Source organism: Catharus ustulatus, chromosome 1, assembly GCF_009819885.2.
Source record: "Catharus ustulatus isolate bCatUst1 chromosome 1, bCatUst1.pri.v2, whole genome shotgun sequence".
Taxonomy (NCBI): domain Eukaryota; kingdom Metazoa; phylum Chordata; class Aves; order Passeriformes; family Turdidae; genus Catharus; species Catharus ustulatus.
In genome coordinates this window covers 19,927,791-19,954,363 of record NC_046221.1, presented here as the reverse complement: position 1 = coordinate 19,954,363, position 26,573 = coordinate 19,927,791, and the positions used below count along the sequence as shown (strand labels likewise).

Genomic DNA, 26,573 nt, shown 5'->3' with positions numbered 1-26,573 from the left:
CACCATTTAATGGGACTGCTACCACCACCCTGCCTGACAGCGTGTCAGGTTGTACTCTGACTCTGTCAGGGTTTGGAGTTTGTTTCTTTGTAGTACTGTATTTCTATTCTAATTTCCCTATGTTATTCCTAGTTACCATATCTTTGCCTGAAAGCCCCTTGATTTCCAAATTATGATAATTTGGAGAGAGGGGGTTTACATTCTCCATTTCAAAGAGAAGTTCCTGCCTTTCTCAGCAGACACCTGTCCTCCAAACTAAAACAGCAACTTTTTGTTCTTTGTCCATATATAAGCCGCACCTGATTATAAGCCGCACTTCGGGTTCGGACCAAAATTTTAGTCAAAATGGTGCAGCTTATAATCGTGAAATTACTGTAGTTTATTTCCCATTGCTGCTGAACTCTGTCTGAAGTACTTTTTTACTTTTCTTCTTTTTTGTGAAGCCTTTTTTATCAACTTTGATAATTTTATTTTAAAATCTATTTTTACTTCTGAGCTTTCATTTGTTGTGAAAAAACAAATAGAAGAAACAAATCAGAATCTGTGAATTAGAAGACAGGTTTTAGTTTTACATTCAAGCCCAAGGGTATTTTTAAAAATGTGTACAAAGGCATCCAGTACCCTGAAAGTTAATGTCCTCCAAGAACGGAATTTTCAATTTATTTGACCCATCATAAGACAGTCATGAGACATAACTACCTCCATCCCTTTGGATCACCTTTCCTAGTATTCTAGAGGAAATTATATTGCAAAAACTGTGTGACAAAGGAAATTATATTCAATCAAATTTAAGCTAGATATACTATGAATTTCTGGTCAACCACTGTAAGTAAGAAAAAAATGCATCTAAAAATACAGCCTGTCTCCAACAGTTCTGAATGTCAGAGAAAGAGTATAAGAAAAGGGGAATTGTATGCACTGTTTTACCCCAATACATTTCCCATTTGCAACCATTTGTAATTTAGTCTTCCTGAACCATATGTAGTCTCAGAAAAAACGATGCTCAGGTTTTTTTCTTTCCCTTTGAACTTATCTGTTCCCCTTTTAACATCAGGGAAATTTTCAATATTCAGAAATTAAATTATATGCTGCTGCTTGTATGAATCTAGGCTTATATTAATGAATAGAAAAGCTGTTTAGTGCTTTCTCATTTAGGCCTTGAAATGTATGAAATCTTTATTTAAACCTTGGTGATTCACACTTTTGTGTGGTGGGTAGGATTTTCTTAAGACACCTCCATAAAGCAGTTTCAAATCTCACAATAGATGTGGGGTATAGACCCAATCCTGAAGTTCCTTCCAAGAAAAATAATTTGTACTGACTTCCAAACAACAGCAGAATATATGCAAAATCATTCTGAAAATTTGTAATAGGTGCTGGTTCAAGCATCAAGATGAGAAGGAGGGTGTCCCAAAGGGCCAGAGCTATCGACCTTTCTTTTTTTTTCAAGGTGGAAGGAAATGAATGTTATAACTGGCATCTAATTTAAACTCTGTTTAGGACTGTTTATAATTTGAACATAACAGGATGAAGATATAATCTATACTTTCCCACTTAATAACTTAGTAGAAGAATAGTGAATCTGAAAACTGTTTCTGTATAGCTAGGTAGTAGAAATAAAGAAAGTGGTAAAATAAAAAATCTATGAAGTTGATCACAGGATAATGAGTCGAGGTTTTCAAAATCAGTATTAGTCTAAACTACTATAATTTTGGAGGATATGTGGTATCTTGGAGCTATCTAATTTTCAGAAAAAAATGGGAGTAGCATTTCTTTAGAGGTGAATCCCTTTGTGATTTGAGATAAACAACTACAGAGCAAAGGTATATATGTGTGGAAATACTAATGTCACAATATCTTGCCTAGTTATTATTTATTTGTTTCTCACAACATATATTCATAAAATCACAGAATAACCTGAGTAGGTAGAACCCACAAGGATTATTGAGTTCAATCCCTTGTGGTGCACAGAACCATCCCAAGAGTCACACCCTGTGCCTGACAGCATCGTCCAAGCACTCCTGAACTCTGTCAGGCTGCTGCTGTCACCACCGCCCTGGGGAGTCTTTCCAGTGCTCAACCACATAATTTTCCTCCCTATTTTATCTTTGCTTCATGAAACATACTCTTTGAATCCTGTTTGTTTATAACCTCTCCTGCTTTTTCTACCACAGATTTCCATTTGCTTCAAAACAGGGTCTGTGTATTTATATGTAAAGACATAATCTTTGACCACATTATTGAATACTATTTTTCTCAGAACTCTGTTTTCTTTTTCCAATGCAGAGATGATAGATAATTGAATACTTTTGTTTCTCTGTGCACATTATTCAAATATGTCTTTGACTGCAGAATTTCTTATCTTTATGAAGTTTTTCTAAACAGCATATAGCTACAGTGTCCAAATATTTGAAAAGTATTTGATAACTACCTTCATAACTACTTCTTATTGAAAAATGTTATCTACCTGACAAATAAAAAGGGGGTGGGATTAAAAAAACCTCTGTAATTTTGAATACTAGTTTGGAAATTTCCAAACCATTTTTTTTTCAGACTCATAAAATAAAGAATTCTGAATTGACCAAAAAAGCAAAACATGAATTGGCCAAAATGTATTCTCCTGTGCAGACCCTAAGCTGGCAAACTAGCAATAAGCTGTCTTGAATTAGGACAATTTAAAGAGGAGGAGACTCTAAAATTAGTTACATCCCCTTAGTCTTAATACCTTTCCATCAATAAGGAATACTAATAGATATAAGTGAAAAAATACCATTTGCTAGCAAGCAGAATAGCAAAAGAAAAAAAAAAAACAAACAAAAAACCAGTAAATAACCACTATATACAAAATTGCTAAATCTCAGGAACCCCACAGGAGCCAAGAGAGCCCCAAAATCCAGAAATACTCTTCCCAAGATGGTGCCAGTGCATCTTGAAAGACAGAGGGGAAATGGTGCCAGCTCCCAGCCCAAGATGGAGCTCCCCAGGCCCATGGTCTGGGGGGCAAAAGGAGAAATGATGGTGTACAAAAAGAGCCCTTGTGGGAATGTGGCAGCTTACAGAGCTGCCCTAGTGGCAGATAAAGATGTACCAGCATTTAGGGTCAGTTCTGGCCCTGCCTTCTTCCTGCTGCCCACTGGACCCTGCCAGTGTTGCTGCTGATGTGCCCTGAGCCACTGCTCTGCTGAGGGAATCCACTCTGGGTGCTGACACTGCCCCATGGGACCAGCTCCAGCTTCACTGCCTGTGGAATTTGCAAGATTCACTCTAAAGATGGTTTCTAATTGCAAAATGCAGCTTCTGGCAAGCCCTTAGAGAGGGCAACATCCACCTTCATCAAAGTCCACCAGGCACAGAAGGGAGTCAGCTTGGATGCCCTGGCCTTCTAAAGGGACCAGCACGTCCCCACTGCCCCACAATTCTGGTTCTGGATGTGCTGGGGTTTAAAGAGACAGGAAGAGAAAGGTACAAAATACAATGACATTTTGGGTTACCCATGACAGGCGAGCTAGTCAAAAAATTAAACAGATCAGAAGCCAGCCATTTGCAGATAATTTTATATGCTCTCCAGCATTTTTAGTAGATCCCATTTCGCAACAAGAAAAGCATAAATGACATTTTTATCCAATTAAGAGACAACAATCCAAAAAGTAGTGTGGGTGTTTGTATGAGCTTTGTGCAAAAAAATAGCTGAGTGGTACAGAGGGAATCTTGTGGAGGGATGAGCATGTGTGTGTGTCCATGTGTTTAAATCTATGTTTCTGTGTGTGTGCAAGTGTGTCCATGTGTGCCCATGCAAGAAGCAACACAGAAAATTCTGTGCAGCATAAGAAGGCTCACCTGACAAAACTTTGCCAGTGATCCTTCTCTGAAGCTCCCAGAGCCCAAGTGCTGGAAATACTGGAAGGGTTAATTGCCTGAGCTGCTGATACTACAGTGTTAGATCATGGGGAAAAACACTGTAAGGGAGACTTAAATTCTGATTTCTTTAAGTTGCAGAGCCAGGGGAATCACTGTTAGCTTGTCTACTCATGCTTGCAGTGAAGCAGAAATCTCTCTCACATTGAGTTTCTTTTTCAGGGAGAGAGAAAAAAGAAACTTAAGGAGTTTCTTTCCTTAAGGGCTGGAGATGAATCATGGGAGAAGTTTTAAGGGGAGGCTGCTCAAAGAAACAAAGGAGGGGAAGAGGAAAGCAAGGATGAGTGGTAACAGAGGACTGGAGATACCAGGCAAATCTGTGAATATGTTCTTTAGTCAATTAGCTTTTCCCTGAAACAAATCACTATACACTTTAGGTCCATGTTGCTTGGTGAGATAGGGCATTCATACATTTTTAAAGACTAAAAATTGTGATCCAAGTACCTTAGAGAGCTTCTTCAGCCTGTTCTTGCACCTTCCAGTGCACAGGCCTAGCCCATATCAAAAGCCAAAACTTTTTTGTGGATTTCACAGAAAAAGAACTGGGAATAATTTTAGGGTAAGATAATTACACTATATAAACTAGGATAATTATTGACAATTTCGGAATGCAATTATATTGTTTATGTTTAAATTAATAATTACACTATCTTTGTTCAAAACCTTCAGTTTCTCTCTGCCTTCTTATAATTTGTCCAGAATACTGAAATCTTCTGAAGCAAGATACATGCCTTCTGGGAAATTAAAATTCTTTGGATTTATTAATAGTGTATTAAAATAGTTTCATTAATATTGAACCTCCAAACCCCATCTGTTTACACCAAAAACCTTCAACTCATTGCTAGGTTCATTCATAAAAATCAACATATTTCCTTGGAGGGATGGAGAGAAATAATATTTGGAAGGAAATGGTTTCATGATACTATCTTAAAGAGCAGAAAATTCTCAGACTCTTCTTTATGTAAAGCCTCCTCATCTCCTCAATAAGTGTAAGATTTCAGGTCAGATTTTTCTCAGAAATTATAACCACTTCATTTTGTCAAAGACTAAAGCTTCACAGCTTCTCCAGTTTGTCATTGCTCCTAATAAATAAACAAACCAACAAATCCATCACATTAGCAGGCATAGCTAGCAATTCCCAGACTGTTCTTAGCAGAAATATGGCAAATATTGCCATATTCCTGTCACAGGTAGTCAGTGTGTTCCAGCCAGAAGAAGTAGTTCTCTGAGTGAAGACTAAATCATGGCTTGACTATAGTGGCAGTAAACCTGTCTGTTTTCCATTATGTTTGTATGTTAGCAAACTGTGATCATTTAAAATAAATTCCGTGCAGGCATATAAAAATCTGAAGTCATTGGACTGTGTTCTGCTTTATTTAATTCTGGCTTTGTCATGGGGTCTCTGGGATCCTTTCCAGCACCCTGCCCCATACCTCTGTCTTCTCATGGAAGGAAGTGACTTGAAGATTCAATTGGCCACACACAATTTCCCCCGTTTTTTTCTTTGTCTTTTTTACAAACTTGGAAGTGAACAGCAGGAGCTTTATTGTAGTGTATAAAAACTCATGGAAAGATTGTTAAAGTATTTGAATAGTTTTAGTCCAATTAATTTTTGTAACAAGTTTGTTTCCTTGCAACCACCTTGAATGGGTTGATTTCATGCCCTGATCCGATGTTTACTGAGCTGAAATTGAGGACTGACATCTATTTAAAATTAATTCATGCACTGGATTGGGCCCATAATTAATTTATACTCTTGTCTAATGAAACCTATTGGACAGAGTTATTTTTGACTTTTCACTACAGTTAATAGGTCCACCATTTTTATTACATTTACTAGGCAAATTACTTATGCAAATATATCAGACAGGTTGTTAGTTTTCGAAGGTCTGATGCGAGGCCCATTAAAACCAATATGACTTATCCCATTTACTTAAATGGGCTTTAGAGCAAGCTCTGATACATCTGTGGTAGCACTAACAGCCTCTGTGGTAACTTTATTTCATGCTCCCTGGTGCTGTCTCTAGTGCCAATGTCCACTAGTCTTAAGTAAAATTCACTCTTTGAGGTGATATATGAATATAAATGGGAACCTACCCTACACCAGAGATCTTGGTATTTGAAGAGGAAAGGCAGAAAAGAGGAGGATAGCCTGAAGATGTTGCTTCATTCAAATTAAGCATGTTTGTGTTGCTAATGACTGTGTAATACAAACATTTATTTTATATTAGCATTTGGGTAATAGCAGTTCTATGGTTTTCTGTGAGTGAATCCATGCGATTCATGAGCAAAATATTTGCAGTGCCAACCTATGAAGCTTGTTTTACAGTCAGGAAACAGGATCATATGCTCCATGGATGACAAAGACAATAATACAGCAAAATGTAAGTGTACAGAAAATGTTCATCAAAAAACATTAAGCCTTTAACAAATCCTTATCCCACAAATATATGATTGTGTCCTTGACAATGAGTACATATTAACTTAACACTTTTCATATTGTAAAGGCTCTTTTCTCCAAAATCATCAGCTCATGAGCTCTATTTACTGTAAACATGGTTTGATGGTTAGCACATTGCAATAAAAGTTGCTTTAAAAGCACCTATTTGATCTGAGAAAAACAAAATACAGGTATATCCAGCTGTAGTTATTGCAGTTCATAGAGCAGTACATACCAAATTTTATTTGCTTTAAACACTGGTCTGATTTTTATGTTTTTTATATCTACCTCAGTTACTTAACTTATCTTAAAAGTGTCAAGGTGCTTGTGAGGTAGCACTTGTCCATAGATAATAACTCAACCAGCACAGCTGTGTGAGTAAGTTTCAAAAGACATAGGACCAAATTAAAATGTCACATTTTAGGGCCTAATTAAAATGTCTTCTTTATGATATACAAGTAGATGTTATATGCTCATTTTTAAACCCTTTCTTTAATTTTGGTTATTTGCCATATGCAAAGTAAAAATAAGTACAAAATAAAACACTAAGTGCAAAGTAAAATAAATAAGGACATGTACTCTGCTTTCTACTTAAAAGTCATGATTTTTTTAGCTATAATGGAACATCAACAATTTACTGCTGTTTTTCTTGTGGATCTAAATTCAGATTCAGTGCATTGCAGTGCAGAGGTTATTTTTGCTGAAATTGTTTTTGTTTAGTTTTCTTTTCATCCATGTGCAAACGCAGAATTCTTGAGGATTTTTAGTCTTGCTTTTCAGTGAGTATGCAGCCTGGATACAAAAAGCTAAAGCTTTTATAGTGTCTTCCTTAGAACTCATCATTTTCAGTAGATTTATCTCCAAGTCCTTAAACAGTTTCAAACAGATACTGCTTTTGAAAAAGGTAACCTGTACAATGTCTCCTGCACTCCTGAATGTGGTCTGAAAATGGGAGTCGCACAGCACTCAGGAGATGAGTGCTGCCTTGGGAACATCTTTTCTGCATTTGAGAAAAGGTGAGGGAAAGATTTTCTTGGCATGCCCAGCAAATGTTGAATATAACAAAATATTAAGTGACAGAAAGGATGTGTGGGCCACAAATGGCACAATTTGTATTGAAAATGCTTCACTTCAGATTCTGCTGTTTAAATAACTTTCATCTATACATACAAGAAGAAGATGTAAAGTTCATAGATATGCATAAGTTTAAAGTTAGATTTTATTGCTAAATTGTGAGTGTACTGCTGTGTGAGTCAGCACATGGAGGGTGTTTCTGACGAGTCTCTCATTAGTACCAGCTTGTTTTTCACTGCAAACCACATTGTAGTTTTAACACCTTAGTTGAATTCTTCACAGAGGCAAGAAAACAGAATGGAAATTCCCACTTTTTAGAAGGAAACGTGTCAGTAGCAGATACTGCGATGATGAACTTAAATAATTACATAGACAGTAGCTTTGAATACAAGTAATTAGTTTTGCATTAATGCTGCTTGAGATTTCTTTTCAGTTGGAATTAAAGATTTTCTAAATTTGCATATTCTTAATTAGCTTTTTTAGTTGTTAGCCTTGTACAAATTAATGTTTTTATGAATTTTCAAAATTTTTACCAGGCACATTTTATTAATAGTTAAGAAAAGCATTTATAAACTACTTTGTAAGAAGAATACAGAAAATAGATTGAACTTGGGGGTAGCATTTTGGGAGTCCATGGCAATAACAACATCTTATAGAATGTCATCCAGAGCACAATTTTTTTATTGTATCTGAAACCAAACATGTGAACTTATGAACTAATTAACATATAACATGGATTAATAAGCAAGGGACATTCCTACGTTCTTTGAAGTACATTCTCATCTCATGCACTGTTCTAATCTAAAATGATTTTACCTATTTCAGGGCATGACTTTGGATATTTTAATGTAGTGCAAATATAAAACAGACCTCAGTAAGACCTCTGGTTAACCTTACCCCTAACTCAGCCTGGATACATCTTTGCTTCCCTTGGTGAATATTGCACATTCTAATACACTTGCTATGCAAGTCAGGAAGAACTTCATCCCAAAAATTATTTTCTAACAACCTGAGGGAATAATAATAGAAAATAATAATAGAAAATAACAGTAATAATAATAGAAAAATAATCATCCCCCATTCAAAAAAAGCATTCAAGCATTTCTCTAAATACTGAATTTAGCACAGGATTATTTACATGCATAAGCTCATTATATGATTGGGTTCATAAGGGTAAACTGATCAGGGTTACAGAAGTCTGAAAATAATTCAGCACTCAAGACCAGATTCATAACAAGCAACACATTCAAGAAACATTGAGTTTAAGAGGGGATCACAGTTTGCAGAACAAATTTGGGTGGAAGCATGTGAGTAAACATATCATGAACAGGAAATTAAACTGGGTCAGAAATGCTCACAAATGTATTATAAATGCAATCTTTCCTGCAACATAAACAGGCCACCACAGGAAAATCAAATATATTGTATGGGGTTAATTTCCATAGTATCAGAACAAATACAGAAAAGCTAACACAGGACTATGCAAGGACAAAAGAATGTACATAAGCAGAACTGACTACAGCTTAAGCATTTTCACTGCCTAAATGCCCTCTAGGCACTGTGAGGAAAGGGTCAGAAATAACAGAAAGAAAAAAAAAGTACTATCAAATATAATCATACTTTTTAATTTTTTTCCCAGAGAAAATGCAAACTGAAAATAAAAAAAAATTTTTCTTTACTCCACTGTGCAAGATTTGGCAGCACTGTACAATGGAGAGAGAATTAGGTTCTCCCAATGACATTTCATCAGTATCTTGGCAGAATCATGGTTTTATATACAGTTTCTGTATGACAAACCAAATTCAAACATCCTTATGGGTTCGTATTATTATCTGGTAAAGTATAGAATCAAAGTAGAAAAAAATGCAAAATCTATAATTCTTTTAATTTGTACAAAATCAATCCACTATGTCCACTAAATATCTTTTATCAATATCTGAAACCAACTTCCAGAAGCCTTTTAAAGTAGCATAAATAATTTTTTTTGGACTAACGCATTTATAAAACACATAGGAAACCCCAATCTTTTCAATCCCATGTAGAAGTGCACGTGTCTTTGAGGTATTCATGGCATAATTCTGAATACAAACAGGACAAAAGATCACTAGGTTATTATTTTCACTGAGTCAATATCCATTTCTGTTATTTTATGTTTACATTATATCCAGTAAGTCAAATACATTTTTCTAGTAGAATGTTTTAATTTAATAACATTAGGGGCATGAAAGAATATCAGGCATATTCTATTGTATGAAGCTTTTAAATTATGATTTTTTGATAAAAAGTCAACATGGAAATGAAAAATTTCTAATCTATAGAAGGTCTCTGTTACACAGAACTTTTAGCTCTTTCTCCTTATAGCTGCTTCACAAGCAACCAGATGGTGAAATAATGCTTGTATTCTGTTTACCTGAATGCATTGGCTTTTAATTTATTTATTAATTTATGTACAAAAAGCTATTGTTATTTATGGTGGAGGTATCTTTGAAACTGAGCATGTTTTAACAAAGTCCTCATGCTGTAAAACCCCAGCCTGGTATTGCAGAATATGCTGATATGACCAGTGGACTAAAAGTCATAAAATCATGCCAAAATTCTTGTACTGCCCTATAGAGTGTCATGCCTTAATTCAGCAATAACATTGGACATCTGGCACCATTTCAAAAGACAAGATGAAATCCACCCATGATTTTTGTGCTTGTCTCCATTGCCTCACCCCAAATCAACAGCAAAACTCCTACTGTCTTTTACAGAGGAAGTGACATTAATTTGTCTTACCTTGTCTCTAACCATCATATTATGTATTTTACTCAAAATTGCTGCAAATTCACCCAGAAAGATTAAATGTATGGAGCTAATTCTGGATATTTTTCTCTTTTCCCTGCACACATAAAAAGTACAAGAATCCATCACATTTCTTCCATGGGAGATGATACTCTTTATAGCTGATGCTATAAAGAAGACAACATTAGCACAGCCAGTTCCGTAGAAGTTAGTTTCCACAAATAGATCTTATGCTTCTGCTGATAAAATTCAGTTGCAATGGTTTTCATAGGAAAAAAGAAAGACCTAAGTATCTGGGACAAGTTATTTATACACATGATCACAAAAATCTTTCCCCAGTGTTTTCTTTCAGCAATAAAAGTAAGCATGGAATAATTTTTTTAAAATTATTATTTATCTATTTAATTTATTCTTTTTTTTATATATTTTTTTTTGTCAGCTGCCTGAATTAGTTAAAGTTTGAAATCCTAAAACCACATTTTTCTTTACTTTATCCTGGAAATCTATCTAGTATTTTTAAATTTTAATTCGCTATCACATCAAGTTTAAGCTTAAAGAGTCAGAGTGATAATAAACTAGATCAGTAAAAATTTTTATTGTTATATTATAAAAATTTTTTCTTCATTTAACTTAAAATTGTAACTTGAGGGCTATTTTAAGGCTTTCCAGATACCGGTGAAAGACAAGATTTATTGATATTTTGGTATTAACCCTTCTATGTGTACATGGCAAAAGAAGTAATAGAATGCTGAACTTGAGCTTTAGAAGCAAAGTGCTGCAACAACAACAATGGAGTTAATATGAGACAAAATGTTTTTAATACTGTGTTTTGCACTTAGGAGTTTTGTTTTTATAAAAGTTGGGTTCCTTTTTTTTAAAGAGTTCAGCAACCAAAATCAGCTGCGTTCCCAGCAGCTCCTATGTCGTTCTCAAAGGCAGTATGAATGACTGCTGAAGGAACAGAATCCTGAACATTCCTTTTCTTGTGCAGGACCAGCTGCTCCGCACCCTGCAACGTGCCGTGGTGACGAGTTCACGTGTGCCTATGTGCAGCAGTGCTTGTCCCCCTCCGCACACTGTGACGGCGTGGAAGACTGCAGGGATGGAAGTGATGAAATGAACTGTCCCATGGAGATGCCCACCTCCACATCTCCAGGCTCCTGCAAGGAGTCAGAGTTCCTGTGTCCGTCCCAGGGCTGTGTCCTGTCCCTCCTGCAGTGTGATGGTGTGCCTGACTGCCCCCTCAGCGAGGATGAGGTTGGCTGCCGTAAGTTCCCTTTATGGTAGTAGTTATGACAATGTTAACCTACCTGCCTGAACCAGTGATGCTTCAGGAAAGAAAAAGAGCAATAATGAACTTCAGTGTAAAATTCATTCCCTTGCAAAAAAACCCTCTCTTTGTGTCCTATAGTGCATTAATTGCAGAGATGCTTGAAATTCCTTGTAATTTCACGATTATAAGCCTCACCATTTTGACTAAAGTTTTGGTCCCAACCCGGAAGTGCGGCTAGTAATCCGGAGCAGCCAATATGTGGAAATTTCAGAAATTTGCCAACCTGGAAATGTGAGCCCACAGCAGCCCCGAGCTGAGCCGGAGCCCACCCGGTCCCGGTGGTGGAGCAGCGGTGGGGGGCGCTGTTCTCCCGCTTCCCGGCAGCAGTGGCCGGGCACGCCACTCCCCTGCTCCCCGGTGGCAGCGGTGAGTGGGAGCAGGACCACTCCCTGGCGGCCGCCCCGAGCGGGCCCGGGCCACCCGGCCCCGAATGGGGCCGAGCCAGTAAACCCCACCATCACGCAATTCTGTTACTAATTGGCAACTTTGTGAAAGTTGCACGCAGATCCTCGCTGCAAACGAAAGTGCGGCTTATAATCCGGTGTGGCTTGTGTATGGACAAAGACCTAAATGTTGCTAACACCCGAGGTGCAGCTTATAATCAGGTGCGGTTTGTAACCGTTGAAATTGCTGTAATTTTGTTTACTAATTTTAATCTCTTTAATCTATCATTTGGTAAATGTATTTTAAAATTGCAATTGTGTTTCTTTTAACTTTTAAAAGCATTTCCACATTTTTTTCCTTAAATCAGCCAGCCACATTTGCATTGCCTCTGTAACCTCTGATTCTGATATGACAGAAAGATAGACTTCTGCAGTTCTGTAATTCAGTAACATTTAAGGCAGTTGTGACCTTTCAAGGATTTTGAAATCAAGTCTGTTCATGAAGTAGCAGAAATCTCTGCCCCAAGCAAGGATAAGGGCTCACAAACAAAACACAAGGTCAATAGGCTTTGAAATGTAACTGCAATGAGATGCCATGGAGAAACATCTGAAACAGACCGACACAAAAGTGAGTGTCTACCCATTTAAAAATCTTTCATTATTAGATGAACTGAGGCCAAATATTTCATTCCAGGAATCTCAAAATAATTAGCTACGTAGGAAAAAAAAAAAAGTAAAAGAGCCCTTTTTCATATAAGCACATTTCTTCCTAAACCTATCATGCTGTGAAACTTTTTAAACACTTTCTCATCCTTATCAGAATTTTAAAAAAACAAAAAAAAAAGTAAAACAATCAGTTTCCAGTGGACTAGAAATTCATGTTCTTTAATTATTTCTATCAAAACTACTAAATATGAATACAGGTTGTACATGCCATTTATTTTAGGAAATTAGTCTACCAAACTGGCATGGATTTGGGGGAATATCTGTGTAAGCCTTATGTTTAGAAGTGAGCTCAGTGGTTTTGTTGGCAGAAGATGAGATTTTGGAGATAAATTTGATGTTAAATTCCACATACCCTGATGACATGTACAAATTTTGCAAGTTCCTTTCTTCAAATAAAGGTCTCATGGCTAATCTTCATTTGACCTTATTTCCTCCTCCATCTGTCTTCTGACAGAGAATTCCATGCCGTGTTCTATTCCATGCACATCCCAACTTCACACCACAGAAACTGACGTGGAACCTCAAAATTGGAAAGCCAAAAGATTTCTATGATTTTCTGTGTTACCCAAACAACTGAGATATGGCTTTATTTGTTTATTTTGCTGCCTTGACATCTAAACAAAACCCAGGGTTTAAGAAGACATTAAATCCTAGTCTATTTAGAGAACAAATATTCTCCATAGACATTTTACATCTTTGGAGTTCTCAGTCTGAAGGAAACTTAGTCAAGTCTGTACTTCATTGTTACTCCAAAGTTCGTTAATAGTATATAAACATTTAATCATTGATAGTATAAGGTAAAAATACAGAAGCAGTAATTCTTGTTTCTTCTCTGAGGAAGATACTTCCGAGAAGCAAAGCAAAGCAAGGAAGCAGGCAAAGCAAAAAGAAAGTGATTTGTGCTAGATAGGAATGAAATCAGTGGAAAGCTGATTACTGTCACAGTTGGTGCTGAGATCCAACTGTGTATGCCATGAGAGCACAGCATTTAATCTTTAGTTTCCTACTTTTCACAGGTGAAAAGCCATAGAAGTTTGTCAACTGGGGAAGGTCAGAGAGGAGACCTAAATATCTCAGAAATTTTATGATTTTATTGAAATTTATGCATGATCTATAAAATTGATTGTTGCGCTAGTAACTCCAGCCTACTGTAAAAATAGCACAGATTGAAAGTGGGAGTTTATTTTTTAGATTTTAGATTGATTTTTTTTCCTTATTGCAGATCAAATCTACCTGCTTGTTTTAGAAAACTTCAGTTTAGGAATTACTGACACTTTTCATTTTGTGTCCCATAGCAATTTTATTAATTTAAGTGTAAAACAAAACACTGAACATTATTTAAGTGTAGAAAAAAAATGTTCTGAGTTTAGGAATTCATCAGGGAATATTTTCTTTTGGGATAAGGACTAGTTGCCAAAATGCATCTTGCAGAGATGAAGGGTAAAATCCAAAAGGGGGCCAGGACAAAAAAAACCAAAAACCAATCAACCAAACATTAGTCAAGTCCCTTCTGAAAACACAGTTTCTACCATAGAAATGCTTTTCTTAAAAACTTAGATATTTATGCAGATAGAATTTCCTTTAGAGGTCACATAGCAGTTAGGTTGTACAATATTATGCTAATACTGTTTTGTACCTATTAATGTAGTGAATTTTATTACTTGTTGCATTTAAAAAGAAAATTCTGGAATTGTTTTCCAGTTATAGATGTTCTACTTGGCTGACTCTCTTCTTGCTGTCGGTTTCAGAGATGAGTATATTACCCCACCTATTTAGTCTTTTATTTGCCTGATTACAATAGTAAGGGTGTAAAACAAACCTATTAACACTAGTGGGATGTATACATTAGTTTTCCACAGACCAGCATACTTTTACACTTGCATCATCTGCTTGAAGTGCTAATAACAATGAATAAAAACTCATTTTTCAGTTTTCTGTAGTGCACAAAAATGTATCTCTTGTAGTTATGGTAAGTTTTAAATACCTATGAAATATTAAAAATTTTATACTTTCAAACAGGCTGGGATATTATTATCCTTTCTACTGCTTTAATTTGCACCTGGAAAATTAAATATAGATGAAAATTGGATATTTTCACTTTCATATCTTCACTGTTTTAGTGCTTCCATGTGGTCTTAACGTTCTTTACCTCAGCACCAATAACTAGGTGTCATTGTCCTTAGCCGCAAAATTTCCAGCCATTACATCTGTTGCTAGGACTGTTCCCTCTGTAATGTGTTAAAATAATGTGGAAAAAAACCTTTTCCCATAATTTTGAAAGTGGTTGTTGAATGACAATTGATTATGTTTTGTGACATCTTTTTTTATGGGTTTTCTTTGGGATTTTGCAGTATACACTCTCAACATTGTAAGTTAATATCCACTCCTCTTTTTCACAAATATTACATGGGAAAATTTGGTTTTTGTACCATCTGTGCTCTATATTTGTTTACTTATTTAGCATCTCAGTAGTAAAGTTGCATGTCTTTGAAGATGAAAGCTTGTAGAGGTCACACAGATGCAAGTTTATATCCTACAATATGAACCAAGTTTTCTGCTAGTTTTTGAACAGTGAGAAAAAAAAATACAGTTGATGATAAAGACAATGTTACTTTTCATTTCAGCCATTAAGGATTGCTCCAATGGTTCTTTGTTATGTCCTTCAACTAATCAATGCATACCCCTCTCCCAGCGTTGTGATGGAATTGCAGACTGCATTGATTCCAGCCCTGATGAGTCTGGTTGTTCAGGTACTGAGTTTTGCATTAAAATATCATTTGAAACAAAGAAAGCATGGTTATTTCCTACTGAATATTTTGGCATTCCTCTGCTAAAATTTTGTCAAATTATTTTAGGCATGGATTTCCTGACGAAAGTATGACACAAATGAAACTGAGAAAAAGATTAAGAATAATAATATGCTTAACATCTTCATGAGGGGTGTTTCTTACTGTATAAATGCATTGTTCAAAAAAACCCAACCCTTTGTAGTATATTTTTAGGACTTCCCTTGATTCTAGGCAGTTGAATTAACCTATATTGTTGAGTAAAAAGCTTGCTCATTCATGTTTTGTTTTTTTTTCTCCCCAAGTGTATTACAAATCCAGGTTGGAAAATAAACTAAATAGCATTTGTTCTAGCACAGTGCATTTGACACAATATTCTGGTTTGATTTGCAGTAGTTAAATGGTGGAGAAGGATAAGTACAGGAAATAATACACATTCAATGTGAATTAGATTTTTTTAAAAAAAATCTATCAAATACATAGATGACGGTGATATAAATAATTAAATCTAGATTCAAAATGTCCCATTCAATGACAGAAAGGTACTGCAGCTCTTCCTCAAGACAGACATAAACTCTTGACAGTACTCTGCCAACTTTGCTGAAGTTGCATTAGCTGAGAATTTAACTCTCTCTTTTTATATTTTTATGGGTTATGTGATAAAATTTACAACATATATGAATTGCAATGATATAATTCATTATAATATATTAAATGTCTAGTCACAAACTAAAAGTTTTACAAACACCTTTTGGTAGGAGGCATCCACAAGTTTCTTTGGGAGTGAAACTTGACCACAGGTATTGTGTTCAGTATCTCTCATAGCATCATAAAATGGTTTGGGTTGAAAGGAACCTTAAAAATCACAAAGCTGCAATGCCCCTGACATGGGCAGGGACACTTTCACAGGCCCAGGCTGCTCATGAAGAGAGAAGGGATCATACTTCAACATTTAAAAATACCACTTCTATAATGATGCGAGAATTCATACTTGGTAAATTTGAGTTATAAAAATTAATTTAAATTGAAAGGAATTTATTCAGAAATTAGTTCAATATAGAAGAATATAGACCATAAACTAGTAGATACACATAACAGTAATTTACAAATCTTCCACTATTTTTCCAGAAAGCAGATCTTTTAAGTAAGTACAGTAATTTCACGACCATAAGGCGCACCGGACTATAAGGTGCACCTCCGGGAGCCAGATAATTTTGCAACTTTGTACATTATATAAGGCGCAGCAGAATATAGGGCGCACTTTTTTTTTGCAGTGAGGATCTGCCCCCAGCTCCCCCCGCACAGTTACTGGCCGAGGCCCCGCCTCAATCCAGCAGCCATTGGCCCCCAGGCCCGCCTGTACCCGGCAGGAGGGGCGCCGCGGGCCCCCAGGCCCACCTCCACCCAGCAGTCGCTGCACCGCGGCCCCGCCTTCACCTGGCTGCCACAGCCATGCTGGCTCACCCCACATTCGCAGCTCACACTTCCGTGTTGACTAATTTCCAAACTTTGTACATTATAGAAGGCACACCGGACAATAAGGCACATTTCCAGGTTTGGGGGAAAATTTTAGTCAAAAGAGTGCGCCTTATAGTCATGAAATTACTGTAATTCACTTTTTAAAATTTTATCCTGAAACTAGAGGTGTCCACACTGAGTAGCAGTCTTATATTAACAATTTCGATTTGCCATTAGCAATTTCATTTCGTATATATCCAAAAGTCTTTAGGTCTTAATTCTATATTACCATACTACAGAAGATTGAGGGGATTCATTTTTGATTTTGAGTTTTTTCTTGCTAAAGCAATTCTTCAGTAAAACTAAATGTGATTATGTGAAAATTCAAGTTAAGGGACATCAAGTGTTCTTAAGACAATATCACTAAGTGCTTAAACACCTTTTGTCTTTTAAAGCCTGAATTCCCTTGTTCTTACGAGAATATGATTATAAGTGTTAAAATTCTTAATATATTTAATAAAAGGTTTGGTCACAAAGGAGTGTCTGTTCACCAGCCCTATATAAAAGCTATTAATAATAATAATGTAGAGTTAGATATTATTTAAATGTTAGTTCAATTCTTTTGGGTCTTATTTTATATATTCCAGTTGTTTGAAAATTATGTAAGTGGCAAAAATTCAGTTTCTGGAGGCAGAAGAAAATCTCATTTGAGAAAAATTTGAAGGCTGTTCAAGTGCAGCATCAGGACTTCAATAAGCTTAAGAGCCCTCCATTGCTTATACTATTCTTATCTTCACACTTATATCACAAGTCCAATCTAAAAAAAAGGAAGTTTTGGAACTGCTAGGTACTCAAGAGGACAGGTGGCAATATTTTGCCATTTTGAAAATCAGATAATGAGAAATATAATAAAAAGAGGGGGAAATCACAATTTTTACCTTTATGTTTGCAGCTTGTCCTGAAGAATACTGCAAAAATGGAGGACAATGCATCATCAAAGATCACATTCCATTATGCCAGTAAGTGTCATTGGCAATTGACTTGCTCTTGAGGCTGGAAAAAGCTGCTGTTGAAACAGGTGGTTTGCTCCCCAGGGATTGAAATTATATTCAGTAGAAGTGTATTTTGAAAAGTCTCAGTATGTCTACACTACTTTTATTTACACTTAGTAAGTTAAACCACATTTTGAGAAGAATGTTGTTTATCACATAGAATTTTGTGTAACTTCCATGCGCCATTACATGACACACCCTGTGGATCTGACACCCTAAGTTTTCTGTCTCTTGCTTCACATCAGCATTTAAACACATGTTTCTGTGTCTTATTTGCAGCAGAGTGTTGTATACCTCAGATGAGATTTTACAGCAGGCCACATACCCATCTTTATCTTCCTGTTAGATATTTGGAAAAAGAAAGGGTTTTTTCCACTTATTCTTCCCCCAGAAAGGGGTTAAAAATAGGCTTGCATTTTTTTCTGGAAATACTCTCTGATGAAAAAAATAACGTATGCAATTCTGATGTAGAATGTACGAGCTGTTAGAAAGACTCTCAGGCTATCTGAAGCAACTCATTTACACAAGATATCACTCTGTTTCCCATTGGGAAATTAAAGGAGACTTTCTAAGTGCAAAGAAAGTGATGGTATGTGTTATCATGCTTTTGTCCTTCACATGCTTCAGTGGAGCTTGCCAGAGTTTGCCAAATTACTAAAAAAGTAGCTACTTTCTCACAGTAGCTATTTTAATCAAGATTAGATGCTAAGGTTTGTCTCCTAGTTGCTAGGAAATGCACATTAGTAAGCCTACTTTGTCTTTCCAGGCAGATTTATCCTTTAATGGCTGAAGAAAATAAAGGCACAATAATATAGTGTATTTCAATTTGAGTCTCAGAAAACACTGTTAGTTACCTGCAGATTTCCCCCAAAAATATCCACTATAATAGAAAACAGAATGGTCTCTTGCCAGAGAATGGCAAGAATCTTGGAATTTCATCAAGGTGATTGCTTCAAAATTTCTTTGAGCACATAAAGTAAGGGGACAAAAACCATAGGGAAATATTGCAGAAAATGAAAAGTCAGCAGAAAGTAAAGGGATTTGCAATAGGAGGCTAGTAATTTGTAGATTAAATAATTAATCAAAAATAAAATTGCTTGCAGGGCCTTGTAGGGACAAAATCCTGGGGGAGCAATTGGGATTTTAAGTATGCAGGAGAATTATGAGAATTGAACTTCTGTTCAGACTTGCAAGAGAAAGTAACCCAACTAGCAAATCTTTTTTATCCACAGAAATAAAAACCAGTAAATTAAACTAGTAAATAGGGTACTTTCCTTCAACATTCCATAAGAAATATATTTAATTCTGATGTCATACAAAGGCAATCAGAGCAAAGACACAGAAACAAAAATTCCTTAACTGGGGATTTAACATCACTTAAAGAGCTGTACATGCTTGTGTTGGGGACACTGGTCATCTCTACTCAAGAATGCCATAACAACAGTGCATGCTGCAATTGGCTTTCTGAAACTACCTGTAGGGGAAGTGGCTGGGGAACAACAAAGAGAGAAGAAAAGGGATAGCCAGATCAACAGTCTGATATCAATACCATTTAAGGCTTTATAATATTTTTAAGGAATTATTTATAGATATTATAACAGGAGAGTTAAGCATTGCTAAGATAAATTTCTGCATTACTTTTTGAAATTCCATCCCAAAATCATAACAAGAAAAAAACACACAAAAATATACCTAAAATTATTAAAACCGTAGAAATATATATCAGTTTTAAGTACTCAGGGGAGAAAAAAAAATTAACAAAACAAAACCAAAACTAAACAATCCCCAAACAATAGCAAAAAACTAAAAACAAACAAGCAACCCCAAAAAAGTCCAAACCAACAGAACAAAAAGAGAAAATATAATGAAAAATGCTCTAATTTTTTACCTTTTAATTCTCAGTTCTTACTCTAAATTTCCTGAAAAATAAACCATAAATTTAGCTAGAAATATCTTCCTCCCTTGAGAGCAACTGTTTTTCAAGACTGCAGGATGGGTCAGGAGAAAAAGCAGAGTGTGTAAGAGTGCAGGAAGCCTGTTGCACGGCAAGGGGACTCCTGAAAAGAACAGAGTACAGATACTACCCTGCCACAGAAGTCTTCCTAGAAACCCAGAGGTAATCGTGTGGGGATCAAAGTGCTCATAAAAGTCACTGGGTTTGACTAACGCTATTCAGTGATGCAGCAGAAAAGGAGAACATTTGTTAACACGTCCTTTTCTTACTGTTTTATCCAGTGAAATGGATTCTGATCTTCCCCCATGTGAGATGACTGTGCTCTAGGTTCTATGAAAAAAAACAGAGTCTGGAGCTTAAAAGTCATTTTGGCCTCCCTGAGAATGCTGGTTTAACAAAAAATAGACTGGACAGGTCTCAAAGCCTCATTTGCTCCATCATGTTCTTATAAGAACTGAAATTGCTGCTCATTTTAGGTTAGTTTGAGGTACACTGATAGAAAGAAATAGAGTTTCCAGAAAACATTTCTACTGGTGATAACAGCTGAGGTTTTCTGTGGTTTTAATGCAGTGGGGTTAAGTAGTTGACTGTATAGGCTCCTTCCAGTAGTTTAACATGCAAGCATGGGAACAGTGAATTTGCAGTAGCTGCTTAGGCAAAAGAAAGCATTTGAACTATCTGAAGAGACTGAAAGTAGGTTTTACACATTTTGTACTTCTCAAGTTCCTTTGATGCTATATGTTTTTACATGTGTGAATTAGTGTACCTTAGATATATATATATATTAAAAGTTAATACTTAGGGCATCACCTTGTCTATCAGGGTAAGTAACTAAGAAGGATCAGTAGCAGTGGAAAGTAAGCTCTGACATACCTCTGTGAAGAGATATGTGGATCTGGTGGAAATGAAAGCAGCAGATGCAAGTCTGGATAAAATTTCAGTATATATTGGAGTGGGTAGGAAAGTTAATGTATCAGGTTGCTGTAATTTTTCTTCAAGCTACTGGAAACAGCTTCTCTAGGCTGGTGCATAGTGACTGCAATAACATCAGTGAGATGCCCAGTATTTGAGAATGAGACTGGTTGGTGTTCTGGTGGTTGTTCTCAATGAGAGTATGAGAGTAAGTGCAGGGCAGTGGTGCTTGGTGGGCGATGGTTATCTTCCCACTTGAACAAAACAGCTTCATGGCTGTCCTGGTCCTGCTTGGTATTTGAATTTTTGAGTCAGCTTTGAAAGTCACTTGCATTTAATTCTGCTATTTGGTCAGGAGAGTAATTAGGGTACATATCAAATACAGTAATTTCACGATTATAAGCCACACCATTTTGACTAAAATTTTGGTCCGAACCTGAAGTGCGGCTTATAATCAGGTGCGGCTTATATATGAACAAAGAACAAAAAGTTGCTGTTTTAGTTTGGAGGACAGATGTCTGCTGAGAAAGGCAGGAACTTCTCTTTGAAATGGAGAATGTAAACCCCCTCTCTCCAAATTATTATAATTTGGAAATCAAGGGGCTTTCAGGCAAAGATATGGGAATTAGGAATAACAGTTCATTTCTAGGGAAATCAAAATAGAAATACAGTACTACAAAGAAACAAACTCCAAACCCTGACAAAGTCAGAATACAACCTGGCACCCGGTCAGGCAGGGTGTTGGTAGCAGTCCCATTAAATGGTGGCTGCATCCTCCTGCAGTGACAGATGTGATTCAGTTGGAGCAGTGCTCCTGTAGAAGGTGCAGTTTCCCTCCGGAGGTCCAGTGGTGATGTGGAGAAATCCGGTTTTCCACTGGAGTCCAGTGGAGAAAGGGGCTACCTTAGTGTCCCAAAGCCTCTGTTTTTATCTTGGTAAGAAATGTTGGGCTCTTCCCCCTGGTTGGAACAAATTTCAATGGGATGCAGTAATTTTATCAGTCACACAGTGGGACTCAATGGGCCATTAGCAGACAATGACTCCCTGGAGGAAGGATGGGGTGTGAAAAGATAAAGACCAATGTCCTGCCTGGTTTCAATGGATGGCCCATTAGCAGATTATCTGCCATTGAGATAAGGATCACTGTCCCCACCCTCAACAGATGGTGATAGAATAGATACCTTTTATCACACTCTGTATTGCAACATGCGGCTTATAATCAGGTGCGGCTTATATATGGACAAAAAACAAAAAGTTGCTGAAACCCAGAAGTGCGGCTTATACTCAGTGCGGCTTATAATCGTGAAATTACTGTACATTTATCTTGTACTTTCTATTTGATGGGTATTTTCTTTGTCTGCCAAACTAGATGGAGCTTTAATCTGAAATTCTATGGCCACTCTCATTTGACAAAATGTGACTCCTATTTATCCTGATTGAGGTCTCTTGTGTAGTCAATGTGCAGACAAGTGGCTGGTGCAATCAGATACTGTGGTTGCACCAGCAAATCATGATAATTTGAACAATAATAACTAGAATTTGTGCAATTTTGATTCTTCTATTTCAAAATCATTTATTTGATTATATGTTTGCTTTCCCCAGCTGTTTGTCCAGTGTTTCTTTGTGTTTGTTTAATTCCTGCTTTAAAGTGAGACCTCAGACTCCTGGAAACATAGGAGAGGAATATAGAGGAGAACAAGCAAGTTGGGAAAAGTGTGTTTCTAACACACTAAAGTGGAAGGATGAGGCTTCAAAGATTGTATTATTGTTGAAAGAAAAAAACCAACAGCTGAGAACAGAAAAAAAACCCCGCAAACCACCAAACCAGACTCTACATACATACTTTTCATTCTTATCCAACTGGACAAGTGTAGTACTAAACAGGCACATTCAAAATGTACTAAACTTCACATATAATAAATATTAAATCATCATCAAATCATCAGATGGTTTGGGTTGGAAGGAACCTCTAAAGTTCATCTAATCCAGCCCCCCTGCAGTGAGTAGCTTCATCTTCAATTAGATCAGGTTGCTCAGAACCCCATCCAACCTGACAGTCAATCTACCACATCTCTGGGAAACACATTTCACAAAGTTAGTGGAAAAAATTTCTTTCTTATATCTAGTATGAATATCCCTTTCTTCACTTTAAAGCCACTATTCTTGGCTCTGTTTCTGCAGGCCCTACTAAAAATAGAATTGTTTAGGTTGGAAAGGACATAATACAATGCTTGACTTTCCCTTTATTTTACACAAATATTTCCAACATAATATATCAAATTTCATAGTAGTTACACTGACTAGTACTAAAGAGCATAATGAGAGCACTTTTATTATTTTCTTAACTGTAAGAAGGTTCTATCATTGTTTTAGCAAAAAAAAAAAAAAGGTAATTGCATTCACTTAATTAAACAAGCATATTATGGATTAGAAATAAATCTTCATTAAACAGTTTTTAAATTTACTGAATATGTAACATCTAACTAACTGAGCTGTGGAGGCTGAAATTGCAAGGAGTCATTACAAATAGATAATGAAATGTTGTTGTCTTTGTAGTTGTGTATCTAAATGCTGATTTGGCCCAAAGTACAGAAACTGTATTATTTTGTTTGTTTCTCTCTTTTTTTTTTGTGATAAATGTAAAGAAGATTATTTTCTCTTTATTATTTTTAGAAAAAGAATTGGTTTTACAGGGTAATCATTCGTTCCGAGAAGTGGAATTCTTGCCTATTCTTTTTAGAAAAGCTACAGGTTAATTGGTCCTCTATTTTTTGCTTCTTTCCGTCTCATTTTTATAATGAGCTTATTATTGCAATACAAATGATCCGTTTTAAATTGCAAACAAAGTATTTTATCATGAGTAGTACAATAGCAAACAATATTTCACAAAATTTAAAGAAAATATCAGGTTATTTTTTCAGAATCTGGCTTTGTTTTCAAAGCATGATAAATTTTTGAGGAGCCCTGCAAGTGGCATGCAGCATCACATAATGTCTTGTTAGACTGGCACCTTTTCCAGTTAAGTATCACATATGGCAAAGGAGGTAAATCCTACATCCTCACTGGACAGTATCTTTCAGTGAGGAACATAGGGTCCTTCTTGGTTTCTTTCCTAAACATGTTTGACTTTGGATCTACTCTAACTTGTTCTGTGCTATGGATTTTTGAGGACTGATGGTGGCAGTTATCTTTAAAAACTAAAAGTGGGAGGACTGTTTTGGTATCACACAGGTTGTCATGAAAATGGAGGGATAAAAGTGCTTCAGCCTAAGCTTGGAAGCATCTGGAATGTGATTTGATGGAAATACAAAATCTAGACACTGACAATATGGAAACACCAATTCATAAGTATAGAAAGTTTATAAAAAGAGAAGAAAGCAGTTTCCATTTCAACTGCATTTTCTCCTGCTGCTCTCAGAAATCCCCACCTCAGAGGGAGGATTGCTGACATAGCAGCTGCTGATTCACTGCAGATTATTAATGGTTCAAACAAAGAAAATAGGTAGTGATTTCACTTCTTCCTTAAGAATTTTCTCTTAGATTTACTGAACAAGTAGGACATGGGCAAATTGATAATACTATATTGAACATATACACCTTGTCAGGAAAGTTGTAGTCATGAAAATCAATTGCACATAGAGAAGCAATGAAATAAGGATGTAGCCATAAATATAAACAAAAGCCATGATGAGTAGTCAAAAAGATCAAACATTGAAAACAAATGTCATGCTAAGATTTGGATTTTGGGAAGCAAACATGTATCTGCAAACATACATAGCTAGTAAAGAGAAGGTTTTTTTTCATTTCTTTCCTTTATCCAAGTCTCATTTGAAAAGTGATGCTGGTGCAAATTAAATAGCAATGCACGTTACCTAAATTGGGTAAAATTAAGAATAGAAAGACAAGTTAATACATCTGTTCTCCAGAACATCTTCGACACAATTTGTCATGAAAGAAAATATACCATATATTGATGGAAATGCATTTTAAATATTTATTTACAGAAAGCTCTTTCCCAAAGTTTCTATTTATTATATTATTTTTTGTTCAGTTGTGATGCTTTCTTATTTGGAAGCATCTCATGAAATGAAGATGCTTGATTGTGCAACAATACTCTTGCCTTTTAGTTTTTCATGTTTCTGACTTCATTGCCTTTTCCAAAGGAAACTCCTGTAGGGATTATGGTGCTATGCAACAGAAACTTACATTCAAAAATCTTAGCATTTGGTCTATTTTACAAGAGTTGGGATAAAACAACTTTTGCTTCTCATGCTCATGGCCTGCTTACAGGATTTTCAGTAATCATTTCACAGCACAAAAAAAGAAAAGGAAAATATTTTGAGTCCTTCATATATCAGAATTCAGGAAATAATGTTCCTCCATTTAGATAAATATATGTGTAATTTGTTTAATAAGATGGGATTTTTTTTCATTTAGATTTTCCCCACTTGTACCAAGTGGTTTAATTTGGCCAAAACTGTTCAACCTAGTGAGAAACTTGCCATTGAGCAATTATCATTGGCATACACTGGCTATCTTTTGTATTTGGAAGCAGTTTACTTCAAGTTTTGCTCTTCTTCCTCAGCAGATAATAATATGATTCTGAGGTCAGCTCTTTATCACACTGAAGCCAGCTTCTTCATGCATTTGTAACTTCTAGAAATGAGGAAAAAAACCCTAACATTTATCTTAGTCAAACCTAATTGAATACATAGGGCAGTTTGCCACCTTCTGCAGTGAGGCAAGGATATGCTGTGAAGTTCTCTTGTGAGCAGTCTGAAGTAGCTGATTGCTGAATCCAATGATTTCAGAAGGAATCAGTCTTGTTCTAGTATTTTATATTATAGAACTAAAACAAGGTTGTCTCTGTGTAACTGCTAAAGTTTGACTGCACATAATTGAAAGCCAGCAGGTAGAATCAATAAATAAGCGCAACTGAATAGACACAAAGTATCGTCTCACAACACATTTCTGATCATGTTTTTTTAGAAATCTCTAGCACTTGATTCAAATTTAAATCAGATTTTCTCATTTAACTCTTAGATTTTGGTCTTTTTTATTTACAGAAAAACAAATTTCAAAGTATCTTCAAAACTGGAAACAAACCAAGTAGCTTATAGTCTTCTGTGCTTTTCCTGAGATGAAATATTACTGTGACAAATGGAAAAAGTTTTGCTTAAATGACCCATTGATAGAATCAGAAGACAACTCAGAGTGGAAGTGTTTATTTTAAATATAGCCCAATGGTCATTCTGGAAAACAAACTGTGAACAATGTATTTTCAAATTGCCTCTTCGTGATATGTTTGCTGAGTGGGGAGATTTTTTCCTGTAAAGAAAATCAGCAAGGAATTTCTGGGAAAATTTTAAGTTGAAGAACTTGATGAACACTTTGTACAACCTTTTCTTGCAAAATTTTGGAGCTGAAAGGTGCTAACACAGCTTTGGGAATAAAAGTAACTGCATGTTTTATTATAAAAGGTAATACAATATCAATGTCATTGCAACTCTCAAGATCAGAGAGAGAATTATATTTAGTGTCTGAACAGAATAATTGATGCCTTAATTTGAAGATACTATAATCCTATTGAGAAGGGTATAATTTAGAGGCTACAGTGAAAATTACTTGCACATATAATAATGATTAAGCCAAAAAATTTCTCCTCAACTAGATCAGCAATGCTTAAGTTACTGAAAGCATTCAACTTCTCTGATAAATATCCTCTATTTCTTTTTTAATTTTCAATTAATTCTTTT

At 35.9% G+C, this 26,573-nt stretch overlaps 1 protein-coding gene across 1 annotated transcript in view; it reads left to right on the top strand.

Annotated features, from left to right (window-relative positions):
• The window catches only part of MALRD1 (MAM and LDL receptor class A domain containing 1), a 245,179-nt gene that overhangs the window by 179,306 nt on the left and 39,300 nt on the right, over positions 1 to 26,573 (top strand). The window contains exons 33-35 of the mRNA XM_033071306.1: positions 11,205 to 11,480; positions 15,280 to 15,405; positions 17,852 to 17,918. Coding sequence (XP_032927197.1) covers positions 11,205 to 11,480; positions 15,280 to 15,405; positions 17,852 to 17,918 — 469 coding nt within the window. The remainder of the gene's footprint in view (positions 1 to 11,204; positions 11,481 to 15,279; positions 15,406 to 17,851; positions 17,919 to 26,573) is intronic.